Source organism: Camelus ferus, chromosome 23 (assembly GCF_009834535.1).
Source record: "Camelus ferus isolate YT-003-E chromosome 23, BCGSAC_Cfer_1.0, whole genome shotgun sequence".
Taxonomy (NCBI): domain Eukaryota; kingdom Metazoa; phylum Chordata; class Mammalia; order Artiodactyla; family Camelidae; genus Camelus; species Camelus ferus.
Genome location: NC_045718.1, coordinates 16,169,042 through 16,193,093, shown reverse-complemented (window position 1 = coordinate 16,193,093; position 24,052 = coordinate 16,169,042). Strand labels below are relative to the sequence as shown.

The 24,052-nt window shown below is 48.0% G+C and overlaps 1 protein-coding gene and 1 long non-coding RNA gene across 3 annotated transcripts; one reads left to right on the top strand and one right to left on the bottom strand.

The window, feature by feature from the left end:
• The first annotated feature begins 1,222 nt into the window (after positions 1 to 1,222).
• On the top strand, positions 1,223 to 23,434 carry PM20D1 (peptidase M20 domain containing 1). Of its 2 annotated transcripts, XM_014557243.2 has the most exons (14): positions 1,223 to 1,512; positions 3,387 to 3,473; positions 5,077 to 5,309; positions 5,759 to 5,845; positions 6,874 to 7,007; positions 7,300 to 7,419; positions 8,228 to 8,303; positions 8,683 to 8,744; positions 8,987 to 9,065; positions 11,022 to 11,093; positions 16,924 to 17,092; positions 19,157 to 19,256; positions 19,600 to 19,698; positions 20,470 to 20,607. In XM_014557243.2, exons 1-13 carry the CDS (start codon positions 1,350 to 1,352, stop codon positions 19,649 to 19,651), a joined length of 1,434 nt encoding a protein of 477 aa, XP_014412729.1. In that variant the 5' UTR covers positions 1,223 to 1,349; the 3' UTR covers positions 19,652 to 19,698; positions 20,470 to 20,607. The 2 variants fall into 2 exon arrangements, with proteins under 2 accessions (XP_014412729.1, XP_006182341.1); XM_006182279.3 differs by lacking the exon at positions 19,600 to 19,698 and having other exon boundaries at positions 20,470 to 23,434.
• LOC116659405 lies at positions 11,110 to 15,853 on the bottom strand. The gene is made up of 3 exons (XR_004314782.1): positions 15,799 to 15,853; positions 14,192 to 14,307; positions 11,110 to 11,275 (listed from the first exon to the last, which is right to left on the bottom strand). It is a non-coding gene; the product is annotated as an uncharacterized LOC116659405 (long non-coding RNA).
• Positions 23,435 to 24,052: the final 618 nt, after the last annotated feature.

The window sequence follows — 24,052 nt, the reverse complement described above, 5'->3', positions numbered from 1 at the left end:
ACTACTTTGTATTAAAAATCTTATCCGTGTCCACTTTTAAAAATCATTTCAACTATTTTTAATGTTCTAGGTGTTAAACTGGGTAGTGAATACAGAAATGTTTATTATATTATTCTTTATATCTTTCTAAATGTGTGAAGTGTTTTGTAATATTATTTTTAACTGCTATTGAAAAATAACTACATGATTGTAGGGGAGGGGCTTGCTTATTTATTTTTTTAAGTAGGAGAAATGAAAAAGTCGGAGCAAACCACTCCTTCTCTGAGCTTTGGCAAACACCAGAAGTGTGAATTTGCAGCTTTGGTCATGACTAGTACACGGCCCTACTGGCTGTATAGCAATTATGAATTTCTCTAGAGAATTCTAAAATGTTAATGTGGTACCATATTAAATTGCATCAAGGGATCTGGAAGGAAAGGTTTCTTCTGGCTCCAAGAAATCCAATTTTAAATCTCTGTATCCTTAGAGACTTTTTTTAAGTGATCCTCTACTCTGAATAGTTGTCAAATTTCCGTTTGTTGGATAGACTGAAATTACAAATACATAATCTTTCTAAAAAATTTTTCAGTCTTAATTTATTTGCCTAGAGCTGCAAAAATGTAGTGTTAACACTGATATAAAAAACACTGTCAGGTGTGAGGGTACAGCTCAGGGGTAGAGTGCTTATCCAGCACGTAAAAGGTTGGGTTCACTCTCCAATACCTCCATTAAAACAAATAAATAAAATCTATTTATGCCCCCAAAATAAAATTTTGAAAAGAGGAAAAAAAAAAAAAACACTTTCAGCGAATTCCTAAACAGAGGCAAACCCTCTGATCTAATTCTTCAAAACAATGTCTATAGATTGAGCAGTACTGTTCCAATTTCAAATGAAATCAAGCCAGGGGCCGGGAGAGCTTCCCCAGTGGAATCTGGGGAAATGGTAGGCAAGCCCTAAGCTTCAGAAGTGAGACGTAGATGAAGGTCTGATAAACTCTGTTCATTTATTTTGCCTTTCCCTCCCCGCCCCTAATTTGATCTGCTGACATACAGAAAGAGATTTATGGGTATCTCAAAGCAAAACACAAGTGCAGGCAAAACCTGCGAACTGCCCGGAGCCCAACTTCACCTCTGCTCGGTAGCGGCAGGAAACCACGACCCCCAAAAGGCCTTGCGGGCCTGGGGCGGGGCCTTCCCGTGGATTGGTTGCTCCGCATCCCCAGGCAGGCAATGATTGGCCATCTCTGGGGGTGGGGTGGGGCTAAGGAAGTTGAAAGAATTCTATCTGTGACAGGGAGAGGAATGCGGGATGGGTGGGCGTTTAGGTCCAAACTCCAGCCGCCGACTGGCAGCGTGGACTTGAGAGGAGCATGCCTCGGCCGTACATTTGCCTGCTAGCGGCTGTGCTGCTGCTAGGTATTGCCGCCGTCTCCAGGTCGAAGGGCCTGCTGGGCAAGGAGCATGAGAGGACGCCGCGAATCACTTCTCATTTCAGCCAAAAGGAGCGCGTCACGATGAAGGAGGCGCTGAAAGGTGAACCTGGGTTCCCTTCGCCCACTTATTCTCAGATGCAGTTCCCTGTCTCCTCGAGCTAACCCGTGACTCCCGTCTCCAGCCTCAGAGGTCCACTGTTCGACTTCCGTAACCCCCTAGAGGAGCCCTAGCCCCATTCCTGGCACTTCCTGCCTGCCTTGGGGACCTCACTCTTCTAGACCTGGCTTCCTACGACTCCGGTGTTCCCTGCCTAGCCTGGAAGCTTCAACTTCGCCCGTGTTGGTGTGACTATCACCCATCCTACCCCACCCCTACTTGCCTGGAGCATTACAACAGCTATTTAACCTTCGATAGTTTGCAGTTGTTAAATCTCTTAAGCCAATACTGAATAATCTTAATCTTTTCTACAGATGACGGAAATGGAAGTTTAGGTCAGTTAAATGATCTTCCCCGTCAAGGGGTGTCCACAGGGATGGGAATATCTAGTGCCTGTAGGATCCTCTGGGTTCTAGATGGCTCTGAAAAGAGGTGTGGGGTGTTACAGGTGTGTGGGATGTCCCTAATTCCCTCTCCTAATTGAAGGACATCTCCTCCCCAGACCTAAAACCAAGGTTAAAAACTTATTTACCCTGTCAATCTGCATTTTCCAAGAGAAAAGGGAAAAGTTTTTGTAGAGTTCTAGATCCAGTAGTATAATGAGATCCTTATTCACCTTTGGTCTTAGCGCCAGTCTTTTCCCTTCCATTAAGTAATGGATAAAAAGAAACTGCCTATAGAATAATGTTCAGGCAGATAGATTCAGGGACCAAAAGCTAACCCTTGTTGTTAAATATAAACTGGGCTTGTGCTGGAGTGATCAGCCTGGGAAGCAGAGCAGGGCTTTCCCAAAGCATCATAGTATAAATTGTTCTCTGAAAGGCATTGGGTAGCCACTCACCAGAGTCTCTTTGCAGGAGAGAAAGCAAAAGCTAGGTAAGAACTTAACATAGGGGCCTTATAGCAACATGGCTTAGAGGGGGCAAAACACCTGAGTTTAGATCTTGAGTCTGAACTCAGTCTCATATAGACAGCTGATTTTGTCTTTCTGAACCTCGGCTTCCCCCATCTGTGTGGTGAGCTATGATGTTGATCCTTAGCAAAACTGAGTACAGAAGTCAGAGGCCCTCACCTGACGTCAAGCTCCCCCAGGAGCATTTGTTCCCACTGTTTTTGGACAGCCATCTACTCAAATAATCAAGCCTTCACCAAGGGATGATCTTAGTGGCAATCCAGGAACCAAGACATCTGTGTAGAGTGGATGAAATTATTTATGGCTGAGGAGCTTGTTTGGGAACTTTTAAATTCACACCTTCTCAGGCATCATGTGACCCCAAAGCTGGACTTGGCTGAGAGATCAGTGAGACACTGGATGAGCCAGGCCACAGGGAATAAGGCTGCTCTCTGTACAGAAAAGCACATGAAGCATCATTGGTGTAGGGACCAAGAACAGTGGGCTGCTTGGGTTCATCAAAGGAATGGTGGCTTCAGAGCAGAGGGAGGCCTTAGAAGTAATTTACAGAAGCTTCGAACTTTGGGTCAGGGTGCAAAATCTACTCCGGTCCAATGTCCCCTCCTCCACCCCATCTTGGGGTTTACTTTCCTTTAAGAACCATATTAGCCTAAATGAATGCAAAGGTCATGGGTTTAAACCCTAGTTCTACTGCTTGTTTCTGGACAACCTTGAGCAGCTCACCTAACCTGTCTAAGCTTGTTTCCTCACCTCTGAATTAGGGAAAACGGCAGTGCCTACCTCAAAGAATTGTTTTTCCTTCTGCAATAAAATAATACATGCAACAGAGCTTTTCATGTACAAAGGGCTGTGGAAAAATCAATGGTTGTTATCATCTGTAATCTTCCGTCTCTGACTCTGACAGGTGCCATCCAGATTCCAACAGTGTCCTTCAGCTCCAAGGAGCTCAACACGACAGCCCTGACTGAATTTGGAAGATACATTCGTAAAGGTCAGCCACAGACTGGGGAAAGGGGGTAGGAAAGGTAGCGTTGAAGACAGTTCTTTTACAAGATGATAAAAGGGCAACCTAATTTCCATGAGCCTCTCTTGACAAAAGTTTGTACATAGTGGGGAGGGATAAAGGGAAAGTCCATGAGTGGGAGTAGACACAGAGTGGGGACTATAGATTTGCCCTTTGAAGAACACAGCTGCTGGGTTGTAGTTTGAACTCCCCCAATCTTTGCCCTCAATACGTGTCAGTGAGTAAATATGATATAATCAAAAGATTCAGACTAGGAATTCCTTCTTCCTGTGCGAGTTTCCAGAACTATGCCTCATGCTCCTCCCACTCCTACCTCCATGCACACCTACAACATATACACACACACTTACCCACCCAGACCCCACTCCAGATTCATTACTAGCACATTTCTGAGCTTCTAGGCATCAACAACTCTGAACTGTCACATCAGTCCTCTCCCAGCACCCTACCGTCCATGAGCTAAAGAAGGATGGGTTAGGGTAAAAAGGAGACTTGGAGCTCCCCTTCCCCATATAAAAAGATCTTGGAGAATAGTAAAGCCACCTTCCTAAATCAAATGAAAAATAGCCCCTCTAAAGTCGGCAGGGGTGAGAGGCTGGCGTAGACACAGCAAGTAGCCCCCTCGCTAACATTCTGGAGCAGGTGAGCCCAGGATCAATCCCCAGCAGCCAGGCTGGAAGTCTTCACTAAAAAGGAGATAAAAATCAGGAAAGAAATGTACAGTAACGGTAAACTAGATAATCTGGCTGACAAGATAAAAGCATATTCTTCTTCCTTTTTTTTATTTGTTTGTTTTCAGGTATGCACAGAGGGAGGTCAAAGTTCTTTCTCCCATGTATTGAAGGCCTCCTGTGCTAAGATCTGTCTGTAACCTGAACAGTTGACCCTGGAAACACCCACACCTGCAAACAAAAGTGTGGCCATGTGCTAGACAGAACAATCTTTTACCTACACAGAATGCAAACAGTAGGAGAATTGTTTTGTAAAAGAGAAAAAAATCCCTGATTTTTATATATATATATGATATCTCTGAGATATGTATGTGTCATGTTTGGTTCCAAGTGATTTGGATACTGTGGCTACTATATTTAAAACTTAACAAAAAAACCAAAAACTCAAGGGGGCGGGTATAGCTCAAGTGGTAGAGTGTATGCTTAGCATGCACAAGGTCCTGGGTTCAAGTCCCAGTACCTCCATTAAAAAACTAATGAAATAAATAAACTTAATTACCTCCCCAACCAAAAAACCTAACATAGTCCTAGTCTGCATAGCCTATTCTGTTACAGACATGTATTTGTGACAACATTATAGGCCAGACCGAGCCAGATCTTGAGGTTTTAACTGTCATAATGGAGCGTCTTGACGGGCATAGTAATAGCACATCAAACTATGGGGAGGAGGTATTTTAGGGATGGTCTGGGCAAATCAGAAATCAGACTGGCTTTGTCCCAGAAGGCTTCCTAAAGGAGGCTGCATGTTTTAAAGAAAAAAAAAATAAGGAGAGGGAGCACCAGATGGTAGGAAAACCAAAGGCAACTGTTGAATCTGGCTTTCTCTCATTTGCTTCTAGTCTTTCCTACTGTGTTCCAGACCAGCTTTATCCAGCACGAAGTTGTGGGAGAGTACAGCCACCTGTTCATGGTCCGAGGCTCAGACCCTAGTTTGCAGCCCTACATGCTCCTCGCTCACATAGACGTGGTACCTGCCCCTGACGAAGGCTGGGACGTGCCCCCATTCTCCGGGTTGGAGCGTGATGGCTTCATCTATGGTCGAGGCACACTGGACAACAAAAACTCTCTTATGGTCTGAAATGTTATGTTCCCTCTGCCGTGGGGCCCTGAAGATCAACCCAGGATGGGGGAGCTTGGCTGACCCCTGAGAGGCAGGAGGTTATGGGAGAAAGAGCCTTGGCTCTGGGAGACCTGGGTTCCAGCCATCAGTTTGTCACTTCCCTTTTCTGGGCCCTGAGTTCTCAGCTGTGAAATAGGGATTAGAAGAGATAACCCCCAGGCACCCTTTCTGCTCTGATGCTGATAAGTTTATGCTTTTCTCCAGGTGGGAAAGGTTTTATGTGGAGCTCTACTTCCCTACATCCCATTCCCGGGGACCATTTGAATTTGTTCTCTCTAAAGAGAGTCTATTACATCCTGATCCCATCAGCCCTGTTACAGGCAGCTGAATGTCTCTGATGCCTTGGTGCTCCCACTTAGATAAAAAAAGCCTTTCTCCTCTTCTGTTGTCCTGTCCGCCAGGCAATCATGCAGGCGTTGGAGCTTCTGCTGATCAGAAACTACATACCCCGAAGACCTTTCTTCATTGCTCTGGGCCATGATGAAGAGGTAGAGCCCCCTCACCCTGTACCTACCTCTGGGTCCCCTACTGAGGGAGGGAGCACACTTCATCCTAGCCTGGTTAGTAGCTCCCCAGCGGCACAGTCTCCAGGATACGGCGTGGTAGTTTGCCAACTTCTCTGTTTATCTGTTGCCAGAAATATCTAAGGACTTTGACCAAAATGCAGATCCCTGGGCCCTGGGCCATAGATCTGAACTTGGTTTTTTTTTTAAGACTATTCTTTTTAAGAGCAGTTTTAGGTTCATAGCAAAAATGAGACGGCACAGAGATTTCCCTTATTCCTCCAACCCACACACATACATAGTCTCCCCTAATATCAACATCCCCCATCAGAGTGTACATTTGTTACAACAAATGAATCTACATTGCCACATCATAATCACCCAGAGCTATTGTACACATTAGGGTACACTCTTGGTGTTGTACGTTCTTTGGGTTTGGACAGATGTCTAATGACGTATATGGTAGCATTATGGTATCAGAGTATTTTCACTGCCCTAAAAAGCCTCTATGTTCTGCCTATTCATCCCTCTCTTTCCCCCAGACCCTGGCAACCTCTGATCTTTTTAATGACCCCATAGTTTTGTCTTTTTTTAAATGCTATATAGTTGGAATCATATAGTATGTAGTCTTTTCAGACTGGCTTCTTTCACTTAGTGATAGTCACAGATCTGAATTTTTAACAAAGTCCAACTACACCTTGAGAAACATTGGTGAGATGGGAAGAGACCCAAAGAGAGATCAATGAATGTGTTTTCTTTCCAGCGATGCCACTTACTTTGACCCTGGGCCAATCACTTCACACTCAGGATCGCAGTTTCTTCATTTGTGAAGTGAGGGCGGTTGGGCCCTTCTGAACCTGACATTGCAGGATTGTGTGAGGCAGGATTATTGAGGGCCCTGCTCCCCAGGAAGGAGTCTGGGCGGGAGGTTCTGGAGCCCCTAGCTAAGCTGAATGAGTCATCTCTGGAGGGCTGGCTGAGAAGGACAGTGGCTCTGGGTTCAATGCCTGCAGGTGTCAGGGGTAAACGGGGCTCAGAAGATCTCAGCCCTGCTGCAGGCAAGGGGCATCCAGCTGGCCTTCATCGTGGATGAGGGGAGCTTCATCTTGGACGGTTTCATTCCCAATCTCAAGAAGCCCTTTGCCATGTGAGTACAGTATCCCATCCCCAACCTTGGAAGGTGTTCTCACCCCACGGGAGGTGACCTCAGCCTGGTATCTGTAAGTCACGCTGAGACAGCTCTTTATTTTACTCCTCTTGGCTTTAGTCGCCCTGGGGCAGGTCTGGGGTCCCCTTTCCCTTCCTCCTCTAGTGTAAGTTTTTTAAGCAGCGTGAAGCTGAGATTCTGGCCCACCAGACCACTGCACAGATGGGCCTGTGGGCCGACGGGCTGGTTCAGGGTGGAGGTCAGGGGGGCCCTTTCTGGTCCTGTCCTACAGGATTTCCGTCTCTGAGAAGGGTGCGATGAACCTCATGCTGCAAGTGAACATGACTCCAGGCCACTCTTCAGCTCCTCCCAAGGAGACAAGCATTGGCATCCTCTCCGCCGCTGTCAGCCGGTAGGCGACTCCGGGCCCTGCTCGCCTGCCAGACTCAGGCTGGAAGACCTGGCACTTGCCTACTTTGAGTTTGAGGAGGCTAAGCTTCCTGTCCTGAGGCTGAGAAGCCGCCTTGGGGGCTGCCGGGAGGGCAGAGCTACCAGTATCCAGGCAAGGGCCAAAGGTCTCAAGAAGATCAATGCATGTGACAAGCAAAGGCCAGCAGACGAAAGCTCGGTTAGATAGAAGCTGGAACAGGTCAAAGTCCAGGCCTGAAGTTAGAGCTCACAAGCTGGAAAAGGACCATCTAAATTCTCCCCTTGCCCTGGGAAGAGGACAAAGACAAATAAAGGCTGCTGGCTGTGGGCGAGGACAGCAGGGTCTGTGACAACAGACCTCACCTCTGGCCAGTTTTCTTGCAGAGCGGGAGGAATCCTATTCATTCAGTTAAATATTTAACAGTCTACCATGTTCAAGACTTTGTGCCCAGTGATGGGCATACAGTGGTGGAAAAACCAGACAGTCCCTTTCCTCCAGGAACTCAACAGTTAGCAAAAGAGATTGACAATTTTGCTACCGTGTGGTAGGTACTCTGAGAGTGGGTGATGCCCTGTGGACTCGGTAGACAGGAACAGCCCCTGCTGGTGGGGTAGAGGTGGTCCTACTTATGCTTTGAGATCTTGGAATGGTTGGACTGGTGGAGGTGATGGGGCGGTGAATGGGAGACCTCCTGGCCAGGCCTGTTGAAATGTCCTGTCTCCCTCCTCCTCTTCAGGCCGATGGTCTCAACTGAGTTCGGTAAGTCTTGAAAACTGCATTTCTCTTCCAGACTGGAGCAGACACCGATGCCCAACATGTTTGGAGACGGGCCGATGAAGATGGCTTTGCAGAAACTGGCAAATGAGGTGTGAGAAGGGGTCTCACACGTTCCTGCTTGGCTGTGGAAGAGGAAGGAAGGGTGGCAGAGAAGTTGCCTTTAGAGTAATGAAATGTCCCAACTGCTGACCAGTGCTCTGCCCTTTCTCATCTGTTCCCAGCCAGTGGCTGAGCCAAGATGCAAGGACCTGGCTTGTTCCTTGGGGCTGTTGGTGCTCAGGCCAAGAACTTGAAACCTAATACACTGGGAGCCCTGGGGAGAGCTGGTTTTCCCAATCATCCTTGAGGCCACTGCCAAGGGCCCTTAAGGCAGATCTAAAGTCAGGAGAGACCCGGGCCCAGGAAGAGTGACCCTGCTTTGCTGACCCCTCTGAAATCCTGCTGAAAACCTGCTTCTTTCCCTTTCAGTTTCCCTTCCCCGCCAATATAATTTTGAGCAACCTGTGGCTATTTCGGCCCCTTGTAAGCAGGTAAAGTTCTATTGTCCCGTCCTTCACATCTCCCCCGCCAAATCTACCCACTTCCCAGTTCCCTCCCCTTGGCTTAGCTCCGCCTGACCAACCATCTCCTCAGCCACCAGACACTACATCTAATTTGTATAGAGGTCATGCCTCCTAGTCTTAAAGGTCTCTGAGGTTCGGGAAAGTGGGTAGACCTATAGTCCATTCTTTCTTTCCATTGGACAATGCCTGACTTAGTCCTTTTGCTTTAGGTGGATGGAGAGAAATGACATAACCAATGCACTGGTTAGGACCACCACGGCACTCACCATGTTCAACGCGGGGGTCAAGGTAACACCACCTGGCTCCTCTTACACACCTTCCTCCCCACCCCCTACCGCCCACACACCCCTCCTTCCCTTTATTTCCTGGCTCCTCCTTCCTCCTCTGGTTACAATTTGAATAATAATCGGAAGGCCCAGTGCTGAACTGTCCTGTGTCATCAGATGGATAAGTCTCCAGAGAAGGGGTTCTAGCTAATGTCTACAAACTCTCTGAAATCCCTGACCCAGTTCCATATGTTTCAGGGGCCCCCCTCAGGCTCTTTGTGCCTGCCCCCTTCAAAGACACAAACATCACACGGATGTGAAGAGGCGTTATTTGAGAGTTAACTCTGGTGACCAGTACTCATTCAACAGTAACATACCTACCTAGCATTTCGGTCATGTAAGCTAAAGATTCCCAGCCTCTCCACTGCCTTTTTATTATTCTTCCTTGTATTTTGAAAGATTTATTCACCTAACAAATTTAAGGAATGGTTAATCTATTTTCCCCTAATGTTACCTTAAGTTGAATGAGAGAAACTCACCTGCCATTTTAAAAATCTATAACATTTGTGATACATACAACACTTAAAATATATACATTGTCCAAAAACAAAATGCTGAAAGGAAAAAAATTTATGTATATATACACACACACACATATGTATGTACACATTGTCTTTCCCCAAAGTACACTAAATATTGTGGGGCCTTAGCAAACATAAATTCTATATGACGTTTACTTTTATAAAAAGAAGTTCCAGGTGAACCAATACTTCGATACATTTTTTTCCTAAGAATTACTTTTCAGCAGACTGGTGTACTTCGAGCTGGACTGGCCACTAAGGGGCTTCTCTCTTTAAAGGAACGTGCACAGCCACACTAGTTTGCCTGCACTGAGGCCCTTCAAAATCTTGAAAGGAGGTAGATCATTCCAAGCTCTTCCAGTACCACCAGCACGGCTTCAGGGAGCACCACTCACCTAGAATACAATGTGGCCTTGTGGCGCTCTGCTCATCTGGAGCCCAGGTTGAGTAGAAGTGAGTGGTGCCTCAGAATTAATTGCTGGCATAACTGACTGGAGTGTCCAGTGTGTGACGGCAGACCCGAGCCGTCTTCACCAGCTGCCTTGAGTGTTCACCAAAACAGTAGTACTGTGTCCTTGCATTTGAATGGTGTTTCTATCTGTCCAGACTCCTTTTCACATTTGTGGCTCCATTTGATCCTCCTAACAGCTCTTAGAGGATTATTGCTCCAATTGCCAGTTGAGAGACAGAGGCACAAAGAGGTCATAATTCTTTAAAATCACATGGCTAAATTTGTAACAGCCCAGTTCTCCCATCCCTAGCCAGGCACTTTTTTGCATCATGCCAGTTAAAAGAAAGACACGCAGTTGGGGAATCCGGTCTCTGAGGGAAAAATCCCTCTGTAGCTTAACTCTCTTCTCCAGCTAGTCCCAGGGTCTTCCTAGCCAGATGGAGAACACAGTCAAATTTTGCAGTTGGATGTGCGAAAACACAACCACCATCCTCGTGATCACCCCCGTCGGGGATCCCACATGCCATGGCGAGGCCTGGGGAGGCTCTGGGTGCGCTGTCCTGAGTGAGCACTAATGTGGACCGCTGCAGAAAGGTCCCGGGCACCCCCAGAAAGAGCATGCACGGGAGACTGCCAGTGGCCAAAACAGAGATGTCTGGGCAGTCACAGAGGAAGCAGCCTTGCTCTGAGCAGCTCTCTGTGACCACTTCCAGGGCCAAGAAGGATGAAGCTCTGGCCTGACACGGAGACATACCTCTAGCTTCGGACATAACCACATGTCAAGGGTGCAGAGAAGACAGGGGCTGACTGAGAAAATGAGGTCCTGGATTTTTAAGTCAAATCAGCTTCCTCTCCCCCCTGCTGGTGGTAGTTGGCATTTCCTGGGCAGGGATCAGGTGTGGGGTTCTTGAGGTCGCCTCAGGTCAGTTTGTGGTTCTCTCTCTAGGTGAATGTCATCCCCCCGGTGGCCCAGGCCATAGTCAACTTACGAATCGACCCCGCACAGACAGTCCAGGAGGTAAGTACCCCCTGTTCCCAACAACTGGGTCGGCATCAGTGAGGCGTGGCTCTCAGGACTGGGGTTTGGCTGCAGTCCCAGGGCTGGCCCATTCTCTGATTTGTTCAGCCTTTTTCGAAGGCTTCCTATGCGCCAGGTGCTTGGCTAGGATGGACAGTCTGTGGCTTGGGGGAACTTGGAGTCTGGGGGTGGGAGACGAAGGATAACAACAGTAAATGACAAACAGCAAAGGAAAGAAATCGTAGCAAACACATAGTGGGCTTGCTACGTGTCTGGCCCTGTTCTAACATGTTCACGCACTCATTTCATCCCCACCCACACTATGAGGTAGGAAATGTATTCTCCTCATTTAACAGGGAAAACGGAGGCACCGATCCATAGAGCAGGGGAGTAACATGCCCAGGATTACACACCTAGCGCTGGTTCCAGAGTCTGTCTCTTAGCCCCCAAACTATACTGCACTTGTAACAATTAAGGACAAACAAATTCCCACAGGGCCAGTGCAGAGAAGGGGACGGATGCTGCCTCTGAGGATCTAGAGAGTCTTTTCTGATCACTAGAAATTTGAACTGGGACTTAAAGGACAAGCAGGTCTGTGCTAGAAGTAAGACATTCAGAGAAAGGCTAAAATAAAGTCTAAAGAGTAAGTTAACTTGGGGAGAAGTGATGGGAGATGAAGACGGAACTGTAGTTTGGGGATCCAGGCTTTGTGCACCACGCCGTGGAGTTTGGGCTCTTGTCTGTGGACAAAAGAGAACCATCAGGGGTCTTGTATATCACAGGACTGTGATGTACTCAGATTCTCTTTTAGGGAGACAGTGCTAGTGGCAATGCTGAGGAAGCCCTGGAGTGAGAAGAGACAGCTAAGAAGCTGTTGCAAAGTCATGGGGTGAAGAGGACATGGGCCACGGGTGTGAGAGATGGGTTCAGTAGGATGCGGCGTGTAATGGATGTGGGGGAGTGAAAGGCAGGGCAGCTCCAAGATTTTAAACCTGGGTAGTTGGCCAAGTGCTGCTGCCTTTAACCAAGATTAGGAATTCGGGAAGAAGAGCAAGTTCACCGAGAAATATCATGGTTTAGAAATTTGAGAAGCTGATAATACATTAATAAGCAATTATAAACACCTCATGTGTAGGGAGAGAATGAACTAGAGAGAGAGGCTGGAGTATTATTAATTGAATCCTCTAGAGCCAATAAAATCCTATGGGAAGGATGTGTACATTTTGGAGAGAAAAGGGTTGCAGACAGAGCCTTGCGTTGGTCTGCTATAAACATCAATCTAAAAATTATAAAAATGAATGTATAATTGCAAACCATGATGAGTGCTGTGATGAAGAGGAATGGGGGCTATAAACCGAACATAACAAGGAAACAGACTTTGTCTGGAGGTCAGGCAAGGCTTCCCTAAGGTTGTGACATTTGAGCTGAAAGATAAGGAATGACAGGAAATACACAGAATATATGACACCGGTAAGAAAGGCCAGGTCACTGAAACACCAGGTTGAGCTAAAAAGAATTCAAAAGGTAAACCTAGGGGGGTAGGGTATAGCCCGAGTGGTAGAGGGCATGCTCAGCATACATAAGGCATGCTCTAAAAATAAGTAAGCCAACCTAAGTACCTACACCCCCCAAAAAATTTTTTTTAAAAAAGGTAAATCTGATCCTTCCAAAAATGATCCAAAAAAAAGGGAGGGTACAGCTCAGTAGTGGAGTGCATGCTTAGCACACACGGGGTCCTAGGTTCAATCCTGAGTACCTCCATTAAAAAAAAAAAAGTGATCAAAAGAAGCAACATAACAACTGTCAGATGAATATTATGTTCCAGAGTTAAGCAGGGTGAGGGGCAGGTGGTGTTTCCGGAGTCCCTGGCACAAATCATCCAGGGTCCACCACGCTTAGACTTCTGTTGTCCTTTCTCCATAGAGCCTTCCCAGTGGAGGATTTTGTGCATCCTCACAGAGGGTGGGAGGCACACCCCTGGCCGCAGGAATTAGGGGGACAGGTTGACAGCCTGCCCAGCATCACCCAGCATTGAGGGGGAGCTGGGACAGTGTGAGACCTGGGCTCTGCTGCTTTTCATCCAGTGCCAACCTTTGTCCTCTCCCCAGGGGCTCATGGGGCCAGGAAATCACCGAATTCCCCTCACTGAGTTTCTTTCCACCAGTTTTTTTCCAGCCTCATTCCAACTCCATGCCCTTTCCAAGGGCCGTTTGCCCCCAGCTGGGGCTTTCATCTCCCCGGCTTCTGGCACTCTTCCCTCCCCTCCAGTCCCCTGCCACCATGGCCTTCCTTCCCCACCTATCTGATGAATTCCCTGGAATCCCCAGGCCCATCCTGCTCACCTGCCCCAGTGAGGAACGAAAGACCCCATCGTCCCAAAAGCACACAGCTTTGTCCTGGTCACTCCACTCCTCGTGCTCCGATTCCATGCGTCAGGGACACTCCCTGCTGGTCTGAGGGCCGAGGGTGCAGAGCCTTGGGCTGGGTCAAGTGGGAACTTAAATGGCTCTGAGAACCCTCTCCCTCCATCTTTAAGTGGTCTGTCCCAAAGACAGATGCCAGATAGGTCTCTGGCATCCATCTTTGAGGAACAAGAGCCTTCAGACATGTGACAGACCACTGAGTAGAAAGGAAAGCTTATTCTCAGTGGGCCTCGGGGAGTAGAAATAAGGCCACTGGAAGATGCTTCAAGGAGCACCCACTTAAATATGTTCGAGTATGGCACCTTGGATGGTAATGAGCTTCTCAGAGGATGGATGTCCACCTGTTTGGAGTGTTTTACAGAAAATTCCTTTCTTCCTCCATTTATTCATTCGCCAAGGGTTTACTGAGTGGCTACTATGGGCTAGCCATCCTTCCAAGCACTTGGGAAAATGATGAACAAGACAGCCAAGATCCCCATCCTACTGGGGCTTACATGCTAATGGGGAAGAGGCAGCAGTAAGCAAGTAATCAAATGAATGAACCAGGTGGTTTTTTAAGAAGCGGGGACCACAAAGACGATTGTAGGATGAAGTGTCACAAAGTGGTTGTGGAGGAGGGAGTAGGGGGTGAGCAGCTTTAAATACAGTAGTCAGCCGTCTCTGAGGGCTACTTACCTTGAGACCCAAGAAGGAGCAACAACCTGGGAACAGCATCCAGGCAGCAAGAGCTCAGGCCTCTCATCTCAACAGAGGTGAAATGCGGCTTATGTGTCCAGTACCTGTATTGTGGTCTACATAGAATATCAAAAAAGAAAAGAGAGAGAGAGATGGAGGGAAGTTAGATGCTACAGGAAGCTTTATCTCAGTTCATTATTAGGAAGAAGTTCATAACAGAGTTGTTCAAATGTGGAATAGATTAAAAACACATGATGGTGACCTTTCTGCCACTGGAATTATTCAAGCACAAGCTAATGACAACCTGTCATGGATGCTCTAATGAGCAGCCTTACAGCAGGACGAAGCTGCTCTTGCTAACTAAACACCTTACCAATTTTTAAGCATTCATTGTCCTTTCCTTAGACGAATCTATCATTCACTTGAGAGGGATTCAGGAAAAAAGAGTTTGCTTAAAACAGAAGTCAGCACAGTGTGGGACTAGGCTGTCAGGACTAGGAGCTCAAAGAAATGATGGGTCAGTCTGCTCTAAAGTAACCTTTGAGGTCCTCTTACCACTGATGAGTCCCTCCCCTTGGTCCTATCCTTCTGTCTCTGATTATCACCCAGGGTGGTCCCTCTATTCTAAAAAGGCAAATAACAGCTAAAATATATTGGAGTGTGTGTGTACTGTGTGCCAGGAACCAGCTAAGCACATGGCATATATCCCGGTAAGGGTAACAACCGCCTTACCAGGCAGGTGCTACTAGTATCCTGTGCTAACAGATGAGCAAGCCAAGACATAGAGCTTACGGAGCTTGCCCGAAGTCACACAACTGCAAGTGGCCACCTGAGCGACAAAGTTCGGTGCTTCTGCTCAATTTCTGTGCGTGCTTCTCTCCGTGCTCAGGCTACCCCTTGTCTCTTCTCCGTCAGTCTCATATCCTTCAAATTCTGGCTCAAAATTCATACCACTAAGGAGTTTGTTTTAAATGAAAACCACCGTCTTTCTGTCTCTTCTCCACTCCACCCCAGCCTGTCTGTACTGTGGAAGCAGTAAAGCATCGTCCTTGTGAAGTCAGACAGACCAGGCTAGGGCACACAGCCCATGACACTGACTGTTATAAACCTCGGGCAAGTTACTTAATGAGACAATCCCCACTGTTATTTTTATTGGTTCACATCTTTCAATTTTGTATACCCAACGTTCACTGCATGCCGTTTATGTTCTTGGCCCTGGAAATAGAGGAATGAGGTGGGAAACCTAGACTCTTATGATTCTCACTGAAGGAGGTCCAGTCAGTGTGCCGTCTCGGCGGGGGGCAGCGGGCACAGTCCCAACCCACCTTATAGGGGATGACTTTGGGAACCTCCCGGTGGGTCAAGAATATATCAAGACTTTATATTCTTGTATTAGAGTGTTTTGGACATACGGGCTAGAGTGAAAATAAGCACTGGTGAGTGAGTTGACCTCTCCCCCAGTCCAATGGCAGAAAAAATGGTGATTTCTAAGCCAGAAGTAGGAACCTTCGTTTCCTTTCCAGACTCGGCTCGTAGCATGCTGCTAGGGGACACCGACCCAAAAGGGGTGCTCATGAGACAACGCCCTCCAGCCATGAGACACTCACCCTTGTACAGCAGAGACAGCTTTTTCTTTTCTTTTCGTTTCGTTTCTTTTCTTTTCTTTTCTTTTCTTTTCGTTCGTTTCTTTTCTTTTCTTTTCTTTTCTTTTCGTTTCTTTCTTTCTTTCCTTTTCTTCTTCTCTTCTCTTCTCTTCTCTTCTTTCTCTCTTTCTTTCTTTCTTTCTTCCTTTCTTACTTGCTTTTGGGGGAGTGATTAGGTTTATTTATTTATTTAATTTTTTTTAATGGAGGTACTGGGGGTTGAACTCAACCAACACACCCCACCTACCACTGAGCTATACTCTCTCCTTTTCCCAGAGACAATTCTAAAGCAACTGCCAATCAGATGGGTTGAGACCAGTGCTGGGGCTATCTCTGGGTAGCTGGGTGGGTTTGGGTGGGCCACCCTAAACCAGCCCCCTGGTCCATTCCCACATGGCTCTGTGTGTTCTGATCCTCAGGGTCTGGTCTACATCCTGCCTAGGACCAGGACTTTTGCTGAGTCCTGCCCTAGTCATTTCAGACCAAATTTTCTAGAAGCTTCCTCAGGTTCCTTCCTGAGGAAAGGAGGCAAAGAGAGAGAACTTGAATACCAGTCCCCCAACTCCTGACTTTTTGTCTGTTGAGCTCATCTTCCTGGCTCCGGTGCAGTTGGTTGCAAACAGGAAGCAGGGATGCCCAGAGAGGGGAAAGAAAGAAAAGTGTGTGACCCTTTCACCACCTGTCTGAGGCTCTCCCAGGTTGAAGTGAGGTCATCACATCTCTTCCTCCTGCCTCGAGATGGTTTCCACTGTGCTGTCTCTTCTCTAGTTTCATCCGGCCCATAGCTCACAACCCAAGGGGAAGGACACAGTTTCCTGATTGTCCAATCCCCCGCCTGCTTCGTGGCTGTAAGGCAAGCCTCGCAAACACTTAACCTAAATCTCCCCTGCTGGAGATTTCCAGAAAGACCCAGCTCTTCTATCTCTTACCACCAGTCAGCTGAAATTGAGGTCCCAGTGCTAAAATGAGTCCCCTCTGTAAACCGCAGGGCTCTGCCTTGCTGGAGAGAAAGCAGGACTGTGTCAGTTCACCTGGTACTTGGATGGCAGATCGATAAGAAATTGAACTCTCTTTGTTTCCTCCCTCCAGGTCCTAAAACTAGCCAAGGACATTGTGGCTGATGACCGGGTCCAGTTCCAGGTGTTGGATGCCTTTGACCCCCTGCCGGTCAGCCCCTCTGACTATCAGGCCTTGGGCTACCAGCTGCTCCGCCAGACCATACACTCTGTCTTCCCGGAAATCAACATTGTTGTCCCAGGTAATGACTTCATCAGGGGTGGCTGGGGGAGCGGTGAGGGCTGGGACTGTTTCCTATCCAGTGTTCACTGCCCCACTCCCACCCCAGCTGTTCAGCCTGGAAACAGCTGGCTGCTTCCTCTCATGATGGGACTGGAACTGTATTTTCCCCTCCAAGTGGAAGTGAGAAAGCAAACAGGAAAGGAGCAGAAACAAACAATTAGGTCAACCAAGCCTGGGTCCTTGTTTAACCTAGGCCAGTCACTCTCAGAGGATTCAGCCCAGCCTCCCCCTCCTTCAGAGGAGACGCAGAGGGGCCCAGGTTCCCCCCAAGGTAGGGTTCTGATCCATTCTAGAATAACAGCTCAGCAACAGAGCTCGGAATCTGCAGCCCAGAAAGTCCTCCTGACTGTATCATTTGCATGAACCCCCTGACCTCTCCCGGCAGCAGTGCCTCTCGGCCCCTTCCCCAGTCTTGCAGCGTACCTTCCAGATCTACAGACTGCATAGACAGAGGTTCTCAATTTCCAGAGTAGAAGAGGATCGCCTAGGGAACTTATTAAAATGCAGATTACCTGGACCCACTCCTAAAGATTGGGGTTAGCCAGCTCTGCAGAGGACCCTGGAATCTGCCGTTTTAACAAATGCCCCAGGGGATTCTGACACCAGATGATGGCTGACCACAGTTTGAGAATCTCTGGTCTGTGATGTGAGGAAGAGATGCTCTAATGTGAGGCCCTGTGTCCACTTGCCTTTTTTCTGGGTTTAGTCATGGATTCCCTCATTTTCCAAGCTAATTCTTAGGACCTGCCCCCATGCTAGGTATGGGCTTTTAAGGAGAGTACAGTGAAATTCTGCATCCATAAACTCTTCAGGTGTGAAAAAAGCAGACTTTTTAAAAGTCAACTTAAATCTGACTCACTCCTCAGAAATTCAACCTCAGACATTACTCCAAGCACCCCCACCCCCACCCCCACATTGAATCAGGCCCCAGGGTCTTATGTGGCAACATGGCATCAGGGTCCCTTAGCCTGAGGTCATGGGTCCTCATGGTTACCTCGGAGACATCCGTTGTTTCAGCCACAGGGTCACTGCAGGTTGCAGATTTCCTTTGATTTCCTGGCCCGTCTGGGGAGTGGGATCTTTGACTTTAGACCCAACATCCTTCCTGAACATACCCTCTGAGGTTTGCCACCTCCTTGGACTCCTGCCACAGAACAGGAACTGGGTCCCCACCATCTAGGAACCCCGGCTTTCACACTCCCTGATTCTCCTTTCTAGGCCCTCAAAGGCTCCCTCCCCTCCCCTCTGCCTTCTGGGGCACCTGCCATAATCCCATCAACAGAGTTTGATTTTTCACGGAACAAAGATAGGCAGGCATCAACTGGCAGAAATCCCCAAAGCAAGGAATTGTGAAGGGGCTGATTACCCATTTGAAATCAGGAGTGGAAAATAGAACAAAACACATATCATCCTTAACTCATGCTCCAGGGCGCCTTTTTTCAAAGTCCCCTCCTATAGTAGGGACAAGTCCCAGCCCCAGCTGGGGAGTGCCATGACACTAAGAGCGCAGGACACCAGGAGTGTCCTGGGGCTTTCCAGACCTGAAGTCTGACTCTCAGAAAACAGAGTCCTCCTTCAGAGGACAAGAATACCAGGAAATTTACCCCCGAGAGTGTTTATTTCTGGCCTGGGTGATATACAAGAAAGCTCAGGCAATAAAGAAGTGATACTTAGATTTCTGGATGTCTAGATTTCTAGGATAACCTGGCAATGGGTATGAAATGAACCTATTGGCCTCCCTGGTCATCATGGAGAAGGGTACTTAGCTTTGGACCATTCAAGAGGTGTCTCACTAATGCCCTTGAGAGGAGATCCCATGGTCCTGGCTAAAATGGTTTCTCAGAAAGGTTTTGAGAATTAGTAGCCTGAGGATAAAAATTCATAGCTGCAGGCTCCCAAAGAGGGGCCAGATATTTTTTGGGGTGACTCAGGGGTCCTGATTTTCCAGATAGCCCACCTGCCACCACTGTCTTGGCTTGGCTGCTCTCATAAAGCCCCATTCCTCTTGATTCTCCCTTTCTAGGTATTTGCATCGGCAACACAGACAGCAGACACTATACGAACCTCACCACTGGCATCTACCGGTTCAACCCCATCTACCTGCAGCCTCAGGGCTTCCGCAGGTGTGTGAGTGCAACAGGTTTGGACAGCTTGGTGGGGAGAGGGGAGATACACTGACCTATCTGTTTCCCACCCCATTCTCCTGACAGTCCACAGAATGGGGGAAACCTGGGGTTGCACAAACTAAAATTAAGACATTGTAGAACCCAACTGGCCAACTTCCCTCAGCACCAGAGTCTTGTCACTCCCCAGAGTTTGTGGGAATTGGTGACTATTTTTCAGGGATGGGGATAATCAGATGATTGGAGAGAGCCTGTAAGAATTGGGACCCTTGGGTGCTAATCCCAGCTCTGCCTCCCTTTGAGAGAGTGCTTCCCCTCTGGACCTCATTTTCTCCCCCAAAAGGAGAGACTCCAGAGTTCTCAGTTACCACTCAGTGAAATGCAAACACGGATGAGGTCAAAGGTGGGCTCGTGCTTTGAATCCTCAAAAGAAACACCCACGGTAGGAACCGAAGACATGTTCACCAATTTCAACTACTGCGTGTGAATTACTGCTTTGTGGGTTCTTCAGCGACTTGTTAGTCCCGGGGTGTGTGTGGGGTGGGGGGGTTCCATTTAGCCCTCTGCTCCTTAGCATATCCAGCCCTGATTTCCTCATCGTAAGTCAGTTGCCAACAGAACAAAAATATTTGAATATGAGCTAAAGTATAGATTTCATGGGGGGATGTTCTTTGGTTCATTTTTTCACAGAGGTGGGAGTAGCGAGGGGGTAGCTTTTCTTTATATTCTTTCATCTTTGAGGTTACAGGTGTGGTTTGGTCAGGTGTTGAACTGTGTTATGTTGGGGAGGCAGGTTGTGGGCATCAGGTCTGGTGGTGAAGTTCCCAGTGAAGTAGGGAACCCCGTGGGTACCCTGGGGAGCTGCCCTCCCTTTCCATTTGTGTCCCTAGTAATGTGAGGGTGGGGGTGCTGGCTTAGAGATAAGTCTAGCTGGGACTCTGGCCTAAAAGAGAGAATTACAGAGATCATTTCCTCTCAAAGGAGAAATTATCGAATGGATTCCAGAGCAGGAGAGAATTCTGAACTCCCCAGTTTACTATCTCCCCGCACTGTTCTTTGCCATGGTCAGGGATCCTGGAGTGATGACCAACATGTCATATGAGCCCTCACTTCTTACAAATGGCTGCCTCCGGGGATGTAGGGTGAGGGGGTGCTCTGTAATAACACTTGTACTACAGCAGTGGACTCTGCCCCCCATATCTCTTTCCCTCAGCATCCATGGAATCAACGAAAAGATCTCAGTCCAAGCCTATGAGACGCAGGTGAAATTCATCTTTGAGCTGATCCAGAATGCTGACGCAGACCGGATGCCAGCTCCTCACCTGCACGAACTATGAGGTCAGGGAGCCGGCTGGGTCAGGGATGCCTGAGGCTGGGGCCAGGACTAACCCAAGGCGGAAAGCCAGTGTTGATGAAACCTTGGGTCATTATAATAACCTCGCCCACCTGCCTTGCTCACTCCTCAGACTCACCCAAGAGCAAGGCCAGGGGGAAGGGAGGGCCAGCAGGAATCTGGTTTCTCCTTTCCACCCGAGGACTACAGCCATCCACTGACTGGCATTTACTGCCCTCTTGGCCCGATCTTAGAAGGTACCTGGCTTGTCTGTCTTATACTGGTGATTTAACTGCCCCTTGTTAAGGCCTGACTTAAATGCAGATTTTTAAAATATCAACCAGGTTTTACCTTTTACAAGTGTTTAATTTAGGACATACTTGTTAGGCTGTCTTCATCAATTATATATTTCTTCTTACTGTAACTTCCTTTCCCTTTTTTGCCCCCACTCTCCTTGGGTTATTTAGCTGACTTTTCATCTCTCCTCTCCTGCCCCTACATCCTTCCCCCTACCCTCTAATTTGTTCTACCCCTGGAGCAGGACTTAGTCAAACTCTGCTACCATAATTACCCAAACAGTTGGTCAAATAAAATGATCTATGCAACATCAACTGGTCACTGAGGGGTGAAACAGAGGCACAGGGCTTTGGAGGAACCCCAGACCTCCTGGTTCTGGAGGCTGGAGCCTGGAGAAGGAAGCCTCTGTCCTTGGGCTCCTCCCAAGCGTTCCTGGGGCTTTGCTCCCTCCCCTGTCCTACTCCTGCCACCTGCTGCTGCTGTCCCACCCCAGGAGGCACTAATCTGTGGAAACATTTCCCTGGCACATCCTGCGGGCCGGGCTCCCAAGAGAAGGGCACTCATGACCCAGCCTCTCGTTGGAGCGCAGGACCAGCAGGGCTCTGGCCCTGGCATCATGTCCAGGGAATTGGAGGGCATGGGGTGGGGGACTGGCTTGAGGGGCTCTGCCCTGGCTGATCAGGCAGGAGAGGAGGTCGAACTGCCCTCCCTTTGGGGGCTACGGAACTCCTGCCTTTTTTCTCTGGAATCCAAGCCTGAGCATATTTGAATCTGCTCAGTAGCTGTCAGGTGGGGGGCATTGAAAGGCAGCATTTCTTGGCTCAAGGCTGGGAGCTGTGCTTTGTGGATCACAAGGGAGATGAGGTCATGGAGGGAGACACAGAGGGAGCTGGGACTTGAAAAACTCCCTTTTTTTCTTCTCCAGGCAAGGACCTTCCATGCCTTCCTGGGGTTTGACAGCAGTGGGCTCCTTTTCCCTCTTCACAGCCCCCTGCCCCGTCCCATCTGCCTGCCTGGGGATGTGAGCTGTTTTTTAGGAGCTTGGGCCTAATGGGAAGTTAGAAACACAGTGCAGGGATTATTTGAGGGTTTTTTGCTACTCCCCCTAAGATTTCACATTCCTTCCCTCACCCTCCCTTTTTGGCCAATTCAGTACTTATACAGCCTTTGTTAGAGGGTGAGGGAAGAACCAAAAGGATTCTTCTCATTCGTACAGAGCTGTGCAAAGTGCCTTCATACACCTTATCTCATCGGAGCCCCGTGAAGAAGGTGCCCTTCTTCTTACCAAGGAGGAGTTGGTTCTCAGAGAGGTTATACATCTAACAGGGGGCAGATTCAAACCCATGTCACCTGACCCCAAGCTCATTGTTCTTCCATGATCCTACGTTACTGAGGAAATCTCCTTCCCGTCGATTGATTATCTTATTTAGTGCTGACAACTCCAAAAGTGTCACTCCCCCGGTTTTTACCGTTGAGACAGCTGAGGCTCAGAGTTTAAGCAATTTGCCCAAGGTCGTGCAGGTATCGGGGCAGAAGCCAAAGCCCGTGCTAATAGTCCTAAAGAAGATACTGAGGCTCAGAGAAGCCTTTTGCCCAAGATCACACCATTCTTAAGGGGCAGCCTTAGAAGTCAAACGCAGCTCAAACATTCCCAAGTCCTGTGCTTTGTCAGTTACAGCACACTGCCTGCCCCAGGAGGCCGTGGTGTGTGGCTCGTTCACTCTGATCCAGGGAGACCTCAAGGACAAAGGCTGTTTTGCTGTTGGGTTTGGTCTTAGCTCAAGCTCTCTGGGTTCCCCTGGCTGACCTCTCCCTATTCACACCCCTCCCTCTATGTGCCAACATTCCTTACCACCCCCACCCCAGCTTCTGGGTTCAGCTCTTTTCCCTTCTTGACTCTGGGGACAGCCAGGTCTCTAAAGATCTGTGGGATGACTGGGAGAAGAATGAGCAGGGGACCCTCTCTCCCTCTGGTCTCACCACTCTCTTCTAGCATCAGAAAGGATAGTCTTCTGAGGGGGAAGGAAGGCCTTGAGAGGGAACTGGTCCAAATCCTGGCTCTAAGAACACAGACATACCAGCCTATGGCCCCTGAAGGCTTCTGGAAAGAGCAGCTGAAAGCACTGGTCAGGCCAGAACAACATGAGCCCTAAGATTCTGGGCAGGATGGGACAATGAATCTGTGACTTTCCTCCACCCTTACCTACATCCATCATACCACTCCTCAAATCCACCTTGAAGGAGCTCCAGCAGGGAATCACAAGGACACCGCACACCCCCATCAAGGACTTAGCTCAAGCTTTTAACTCAGACCTCACTCCCTAAGATTGGAAGGAAGACAATTTATTCATAAGCAAGGAGAGTGGGAAGGGAAAGTAGTAAATTTGGGCTGAAGTCCCTTGATTTTGAACCTGGGTTTCTGAAAACTTCAAGATCCAATATTCTTTTCTTCCAGTGGAAATAATAGAAAGAGACAAAAAGTTCCCATTGAAGAGCTGGACACTTCATTCATTTTTTTTGAAAATGTAAACCTAATTAAATATATTGATAAAAATGAAACTATTTGCAATGTTTGTGTTCAGTGTCCATGTGGCTATCAATAAAACGGGTAGGTATCGTGTTTCATGTATGTTACATCCAGAGCTACAAAGGTAAGAATGTTATGACTTATTTAATACTACAAAGTGTTCCTCAGCCACCATGTGCAGTGTAGCACATCCTATACATTCACGAGTGCCTCCAGAACCAGAAATTGGAACTCAAAGAGGAGCAAGAAAATGGTTGCCCAGCACTGCTGGGAAATGACGTGTCCTGCAGGAATCCACTGCAGTCATACTATCTGAGAGGAAGGATCTGACACGTCAATTTTCTTTTCGCTTAGCTAAGCACTTTGACAGCTCAGTTCCACCCTTCACTCCAAAGTTATGTCTGTCTCCCGAGTTCACAGTGACACACCCCACAAACCTTCAGGGCATTTCAGATGCAATTTTTTTTTCTTTTCTGAAGACATAGGGCAATTTATATTGAGAAGTGTTTCTCCGGAGCCTGAGTCTCAGAAACAAGTGTTAATCTGACCAGGTATGCGTGCCAGCACCGAATGCTGAACCCCACGTGACAGAAACACCCCTATGTTTTTAATAGATTTAGGTCTTTTTGTGCTTTTCAT

Excerpts from the sequence above, each read along its gene's own strand:
- PM20D1 (XM_006182279.3), top strand. The coding sequence starts at position 1,350 with ATGCCTCGGCCGTACATTTGCCTGCTAGCGGCTGTGCTGCTGCTAGGT. Across the intron at positions 5,310-5,758 it reads ACAACAAAAACTCTCTTATG|GCAATCATGCAGGCGTTGGA; the intron begins GTCTGAAATGTT and ends CCTGTCCGCCAG. Across the intron at positions 17,093-19,156 it reads AATCAACATTGTTGTCCCAG|GTATTTGCATCGGCAACACA; the intron begins GTAATGACTTCA and ends CTCCCTTTCTAG.